At 40.9% G+C, this 7,802-nt stretch overlaps 1 protein-coding gene across 1 annotated transcript in view; it reads right to left on the reverse strand.

Annotated features, from left to right (window-relative positions):
* LOC125484419 (ATPase MORC2-like) overlaps positions 1 to 7,028 on the reverse strand; it is a 57,088-nt gene extending 50,060 nt beyond the window's left edge. The window contains exons 1-3 of the mRNA XM_048603078.1: positions 6,964 to 7,028; positions 6,821 to 6,874; positions 4,148 to 4,182 (exon numbers count right to left, since the gene is read on the reverse strand). Coding sequence (XP_048459035.1) covers positions 4,148 to 4,182; positions 6,821 to 6,874; positions 6,964 to 7,028 — 154 coding nt within the window. The remainder of the gene's footprint in view (positions 1 to 4,147; positions 4,183 to 6,820; positions 6,875 to 6,963) is intronic.
* Positions 7,029 to 7,802: the final 774 nt, after the last annotated feature.

Genomic DNA, 7,802 nt, shown 5'->3' on the forward strand with positions numbered 1-7,802 from the left:
AAACGTCAGCCTTCCTGCTCCTCTGATGCTGCTTGGCCTGCTGTGTTCATCCAGCTCCACACCTTGTTATCTCATGTATGCATTTGCTGTTTTGAAGGGACATGGTTTAAATTTCATTGATTAGAAATCCACACTCTTTACTGTTCAAAGTTAAGTGCAACAAAGAGTACTTTTTCTCTGTTATTGAAAGAAACTTGGTGTGAATGCCTTTGTTCTGAATGGCAAGTAACTTGTTCATTTTGGTGGTGTCATTGGGATTTTATGCATTCATTTAAGCTAGTTTGCTAAACAGTGAGGCATGATGTGACACTGGTCCTACTGAGACAGGCAGCACACAAAGTTCATGCTGCCTCCATTTACCTGATTGCAGGATGCAGCTGAACATTGTGTTGGGACACTTATGTTCAGCATGAGCGCTCAACAGTATTCAAGGCTAGGTACGTTCAAATAAACCTGTTCAGAGATGTTATTACACACTTGTGGAGCAGGTGGGACTTGAACTTGGGTCTCAAGGCTCAAAGGTAAGGATATTAGTACTGCACAACAAGAGCTCTTCAGTATTGAAGGTAAGGTACCCTCAAAAAAAGATACACTAACAAAGGGAACTGCTGTTAATAGCAAGCATTGCAATTGGAAACAAAGGAAATGTTGCATCTAAATGGGAGGGCTTCCAGGATCGCAAACATGGTGCTGAAAAATTAATAGGATGAGAAATGCCATGTTTCCATGAGGGACAAGGCCAGAAAGCCATGAATGTACACCCTCCAACATGCATGAGTGTAGGACAGGGAGGAAGATCAATGCAAGGAGTATGGCAAAAATTAAAAAGGCAGTGTTGCCAGAAGAAGTTCAATGTTATAACAAAGATGAAGAAAATTATTTGTGAATCCAGCATACCAACAACATTTCAACAATCAATGCACCACACTCTAGTAATTAGCCAGCGTTCAGGCCTTACATTCAGGTAAGCCACTCACTCATTCAAACAATGTCAGCCTCCCATCTATCTCTCCAGCCAGATGCTCAGCTATGGGAGGCATTATCCAAACACATACAGAACACTTACTAACATTCTTCCATTTGTTTTAGGTAACAAAGGAAAAAGTCAGAAGCAAAGACTGTGGGGATTATGCTTTGCATTATGGGTCTCAATGCAACAGTGACATGAGAATCTAACATTGCTGAGATAGGGCGGCACGGTGGCACTGTGGTTAGCACTGCTGCCTTGCAGCGCCAGGGACCTGGGTTTGATTCCACCCTCGGGTGACTGTCTATGTAGAGTTTGCACATTCTCCCCGTGTCTGCGTGGGTTTCCTCCGGGTGCTCCGGTTTCCTCCCACAATCCAAAGATGTGCAGGCTAGGTGGATTGACCATGCTAAATTGCCCACAGTGTTCAGGGATGTGTAGATTAGATGGGTTATAGGGGGCTGGGTCTGGGTGGGATGCTCTGTGTGTCGGTGTGGACTTATTGGGCTGAAGGGCCTGTTTCCACACTGTAGGGATTCTATGATTGTTCAGGATGATGGTATGTTCTCACCTTATGTTACTTCAACTCCCATAAAACACTCATGATACAATCTGCAATCTTGAATTCCAAGCTGCAGTTGATGTTGACCCCAAATCGGTTGCTTTCAGAGTCACCCTCTGACTCATCCCAACACTCCAGTCCTCATTCTGTTTTCAGATACCAAAAGTGTGTTGCCTGCCCAGTTGAAGTAACTCCCGAGCAATCAGACAGAAACACCATCACTGGATCTTAAACTTGCAACCACCAAAGCAGGTACTGGCACTTTGTGAACTTGGAGTCACCAGACAGTAGGAAGGACAGCATGGAAGGATTACTTGTGCTAAGGGACTAGCTGAATGGTCTGGCCTAATTCTCACTCCTGCACTGATCTTGTTGAATGTCAGAATGGTTTGTGGGACTGAGTCTCTAATCCAGTTTCTAATCTATATGTAAGTTTGTATTAGTGGATGCACCAATTCATCAAAAGATTTCCAAAAGCTATAACAGTATTCTCAAACTGTGCCAGAGCAGAAATAAACCAGAAACATCTCATGAGGACATTGGATGCCTGTCACTATATAGTCTAGTTGAGGTGGCAAAGTGGTGGATGGCTGCAGAAATTTGATCTTGTCAGGCAGCTGAGCACTTCCTCAGCTGAGTTATTAACACATGAATTCAGTGGACCTTGGTATTCAAGGTTCTATGGCATGCATCAACTCAGCCGGTGCAGTTGATGCGGAGCTGACTCTTGACTTATTTAGCTGTGTAGTGGTACTAACTGCATAAGCATGCTTTGTAGCACAGCACACTGCATGGACCACACCAAGAATGATCAAATGCAAGGCCTGCACCATTTACAGATTTCAGCACTTTATGTAGTGCACACACTAGAGTCAGAGTCATACAGCATGGTAAGAGAACCTTTGGTCCAACCAATCCATGTCAAAAATAATTCCAAACTAAACTAGTCCCACCTGCCTGCTCCTGGCCCATATCCTTCCAAATCTTTCCTATTCATGTACCTATAGAAATGTCTTTCAAACATTAATTGTACCCACAGCCACCACTTCCTCAGGAAGTTCATTTCACACATGAACCACCTTCTGTGTAAAATATTTGTCCCTCTTTTTTTTAATACCTCTCTCCTCTCACCTTAAAAATGTGCCCCCTAGTCTTAAAATCCCCCATCTTAGGCAAAAGACAACGATGATTAACTCTATCTATACCCCTCATTATTCTATAAAATTTTATCAGGTCATCTCTCAACCTTCTACATTCCAGTGAAAAAAGTCCCAGCCTTTTTTTGCAACTCAAACCTTCCATACCCGGTAACATCAGGGCAAATCTCTGCTGAACCCTCTACAGTTTGATAATATCCTTCCGATAACTGGGTGACCAGAACTGGACGTAGCATTCCAGAAGAGGCCTCATCAATGTCCTGTACAACCCCAACATGACTTCCTAACTCCTATATTGAAAGGACTGAGCAATGAAGGCAAGGATGCCAAACGCCTTTTTAACCACCCTTTCTATATTTGATGCAAGCTCCAATTATGTACCTGCACCCCTAGGTGCCTCTGTTTTACAACATACCCAAGTCCTACCATTAAGTGTATCAGCCCCACCTTTGTTTGTTGTACCAAAATGCAATACTTCGCATTTATCCAGATTGAACTCCATCTGCCATTTTTCAACCCATTGACCCATTTGATCAAGATCCCTTTGTAATCTGAGAAAAATCTTTATTGTCTATTATGCCACCAATTTTGGCGTCATTCTCAAACTTAATAACCATGCCTTCTACATTCTCATCCAAATAATTTATATAAATGACAAACCAAAGAGGACCCAGAACCTATCGCTGTGGTGCCTGTCATTAAGTGAGAGGACATTGACAATATGGACCAAATGCTAACATACTAAATGGATGTCACGGACAAGCAAAGGAATTTGGTAGCACAGGTTCGTAGAATCATAAAGTCGACACCTAAGGCTCATAAGTCTATGGAAAATATGCTAACAGAACAGCGCTATATAGGGCGATTGAATACAAAGACCAAAATGTGACATGAGCCTGCATAAAACTGCATCACGGTGGCTCAGTGGTTAGGCTTCACAGCACCAGGGACCCGAGTTCAATTTCACCCTCAGGCAACTGTCTCTGTGAAGTTTGCATATTCTCCCCATGTCTGCATGGGTTTCCTCCAGGTGCTCCAGTTTCCTCCCACAGTCCAAAGATTTGCAGGATAGGTGGATTGGCAATACTATATTGGTCATATTATCCAGGGATGTGCAGGTTAGGTGGATTAGTCATGGGAAACGCAGGGTCAAAGGGATAGGGTAATGAGGGGTGGGTCTGGGTGAGATGCTCTTCTGAGGGTTGGTGTGGACTCGATGAGCTAAATGGCCTGCTTCCGCATAGTAGGGATTGTTGAAGAAGAAATTAAAAAGTATTGAAATTATTCAAAGGCAAGTCCAGAAAAAGATGAATCAATTAATTCTACTTAAATAAAACACAGAAAATCAATTAATAAAATGTCATATCAAAACTACCTATTCCAAGAGAAAGACATTAATTTTGCCAACGAATTGTTAGCAGACACCTCACTACCCAATTCAATTTTGGTACTGTGACTCACCTGTATAAATGTTCAAAAGTGTTGCTTGAGCATCTCTGCAAGTACATTATAATGTTATCATACTTTTTCATATCTTTCTTTCAAAAATAGTCTTATGATTTGAAAGTTCAGTTTAATAAATGAAGCATCATAGAAATGATTAAAACAATATTACAACCCAGAAAGAAAAGCAATTTATTATAAGAAATTATACTTCTTAGATGTCAAAATTCTCAGCAGACATAGCATGAAACCACTGGAAAAAACACACAAAAGTTATAACTTGGAAGAGCATGTTAAATTAGGGCAGAGTCAGCACAGTTTCATGAAGGGGAAGTCATGTCTGATAGATCTGTTGGAATTCTTTGAGGTGGTAACGAGCAAGTTAGACAAAGGAGTGCCAGTGGACATGATCTATTTGGATTTCCAAAAGGCCAATGACAAGGTGCCACATAGGAGGCTGCTAAATAAGATCCCATTGTGTTCAGGGCAAGGATAGAGAATTGACTGGAAGGATGGATGTGCTGGTGTTCGAGGGGGTCCAGAGGAGATTTAGAAGAATGACCTCAGGGATGAAGGGCTTATCACGTGAGGAGCAGTTGAGGACTCTGGGACAGTAGTTGATGGAGTTTAAAAGGATGAGGGGGGAGATCTGAATGAAACTTGCAGAATATTGAGGGGTCTGGATACAGTGGACATGGAGAAGACATTTCCACTAGTAGGAGAGACTAGGACCTGAAGGCACAGCCTCAGAGCGAAGGAACAACCTTTTAGAACTGAGATGAGGAGGAATTTTTTCAGCCAAAGGATGTTGAATCTGTGGAACTCGTTGCTGCAGAAGGCTGTGGAGCCCAAGTTATTGAATGTATTTGAGAGGGAGATAAATAGGTTCTTGTTTGGTGAAGGTATCAAGTGTTGCGGAAAGAAGGCAAGAGAGTGGTATCGAGAAACATATCAGCCGTGATCAAATGGCAGAGAGGACCCCAAGAGCCAAATGGCTTAATTCCACTGCTCTATCTTATGCTCTTATAACAGGGCTCTTTATGTCCTGTTATCATCCCAGCTGATGTTATTACTGGGAAAATCAGATCTCAGATTGAAATCTGACTTGACTGATCATAGTTTTTGGCTTTAGCAAGTTGGTTTCTCACAGGCAGAAGTCCTCAACATTGCAGATTTTGCTTTAACAATGAAGTGACAGTGATTAGCACTGCTGCCTCACAGTGCCAGGGACCAGCGTTCAATTCCAGCCTTGGGGCAACTGTCTGTGTGGAGTTTGCACATTCTCCCGATGTCTGCGTGGGTTTCTACTGAATGCTCCTGTTTCGTTCCGAAATCATGCAGGCTGGTTGGATTAGCCATGTTATTTACAGGGTTAGGGTAGGGATTGGGTTTGGGGGGGATGCTCTTCAGAAAGTTGGTGCAGACTCAATGGGCTGGAAGGCCTCTTTCCACACTGTAGGGATTCTATGAGTAGAACAGAAGTTTATATCAAGAAACTAAAGAGAATAAGCTGCTCTACTTATAACACAAGTTTAAAATTTTAAATACGTGGTAAGTGTTTAATTCCATTAATCCTAAACTCTCCTTTACACGTTTCAAAAAAGAAAACAGCCTTTGTACCCAACAAACCTTATACAGTACTCACACCAGAATTCCTTTTGCTAACACTGATAATAGGTTTAAGGTGACTATGTAAATCCTAGACTGGAAACTCTGGAAATGTGTGCATTGATCATTGAAGATAGCAGAACAAGTGAAGCAAACAGTTAACAAAGCATACAGCATCCTGGGCTTTATTAATAGGACATAGATTACAAGAGCAAGGAGGCTATGTGAAACTTGTACAGGATACTTGTTAGAGTCTATCAAGTGCAGTCCTAGACACCACTCTATAGGAAGGATGTGAATGTATTGGAGACTGTGCAGGAGAAGTTATGGGAATGCTTTCAGGGATGAGAAATTTCAGTTATGAGGAAAGATTGAAGAGGCGGAGACTTTTTTCCTTCAAAAAAGGTTACAAGAAAACATGGCAATGTTTTCGAAATGATGAGAGATCTGGTTGGGGTAGATCAGAAGCAACTCAAAAAGGATCAAGAATTAGAAGGCATAGACTTAAAGAAGAAAAGGTAATGCAAGAGGAAGCTTTTTGCTTTTAGTAGCTCAGATTCGATTCACAGAATAACTGAATACGTCGCTTGTAAGTACGGTGGAAGCAATTCAACCAAGGCATTCAGGAGGGCATTAAATCGATATCTGAATGGAAACAATGTACAAGGGTATGAGGAATAGGCAGGAGAATGGCATTAAGTCATAATGCCTGTTTAGAGAGCAAGTCCATATGTAATGGGCTAAATGGCTTAATTCTGTGCTGTAAAACTGTAATGCAATCTCTCCAGACCTTCTTTTTGTTCCTTTCCTCATTGAACAAATGAAGGTGGGACAAAACTCATTACATTTCTGGCATTTCCAATTTCTGAAAAAAAATCACAGACCTAACACTTTTTCTCTATGCTGCTAGACCTGCTGAGCATTCCCAGCATTGTTCTTATTTCATATTATTTGAGATTTTTTATTGATTCAAATGAAAATGAACCACGGCTTTATTCAGTTAATACACGTCAGCTAGATTTTTTAAATTTAAAGCATAGTATTCAATTGCTATCTTTCTTAGTTCTTATCAAGAAGACTTACCTTGCATTATCCACCAATTCTGCCAATGCTCCAAAGATGAAGTCATGCGTGGTTCTAGAAATGTGGAAAAAATGTACCTATGCTTTTCTTTGCACGGTCAAAAATGTAAATAAATATTTAAAAAATTACTAAGTCATATTTACGAGTTTGCATGAAGGTAGTCACAAGTAAGTTGTGCTCTGGATAATTCTTGGTACTTGTCTGTCATTTTTATCCTTACTTTCTCTTTTCACCATAACTTTCCAAGTTATGCCAAGAGCTTAGGTAGCACTTTAAGAAACTCCAGCTTTATTCTGTAAAATATCAGGAACTCAAGATGACTTTTAAAAAAAAGACTCAAAGTAAGCTTGTAAGATTTTATTTTAAAATCAAAAGGACAGATGTGAAAAGTGAGTAATCTAATTTGGTATTATACCAAGGTCCTTCACGTGTCCTTACCTGGTCTGGTTTAAATGTGACAACATGCACCGAAATGTAATTTAGAAACCAAAAGAATTATGGATGTTCTATAAATCAGAAACAAAAACAGAAAAATTGCTGGAAAAGCTCAGCAGGACTGGTAGCAGATCTGAGGAAGGGTAACCAGACCCTAAATGTTAATTCTGATTTCTCTTTACAGGTGCTACCAGACACACTGAGCTTTTCCACCGAAATGTAATTTACTCTTGACTAGCTAGTAAGGCATACAATTCAAGGGAAATCAGGGATAGGCAATAAGTGTTGGCCTTTCCACCAACATCCGCGTCCCATGAAAAGAATTTTATAAAGTGTCTAACCCAGGCAATTCAACGTGCTCTGTTCAATATTAAGAATTTTTGAGTGCTGTGGTTAGTTCGCTCACCGACCTGGTTCGTTAGTTTGCAGACGTTTCATTACCCTGCTGGGTAACATCATCAGTGCAGCCTCCGATGAAGTGTTGTGTTCCTGCCTGGTATTTAAACTCTTTGGTCCATTGGATTTGATTGCCGCATTTCCAGTTTTC

This window comes from Rhincodon typus, chromosome 11 (assembly GCF_021869965.1).
Source record: "Rhincodon typus isolate 14 chromosome 11, sRhiTyp1.1, whole genome shotgun sequence".
Classification (NCBI taxonomy): domain Eukaryota; kingdom Metazoa; phylum Chordata; class Chondrichthyes; order Orectolobiformes; family Rhincodontidae; genus Rhincodon; species Rhincodon typus.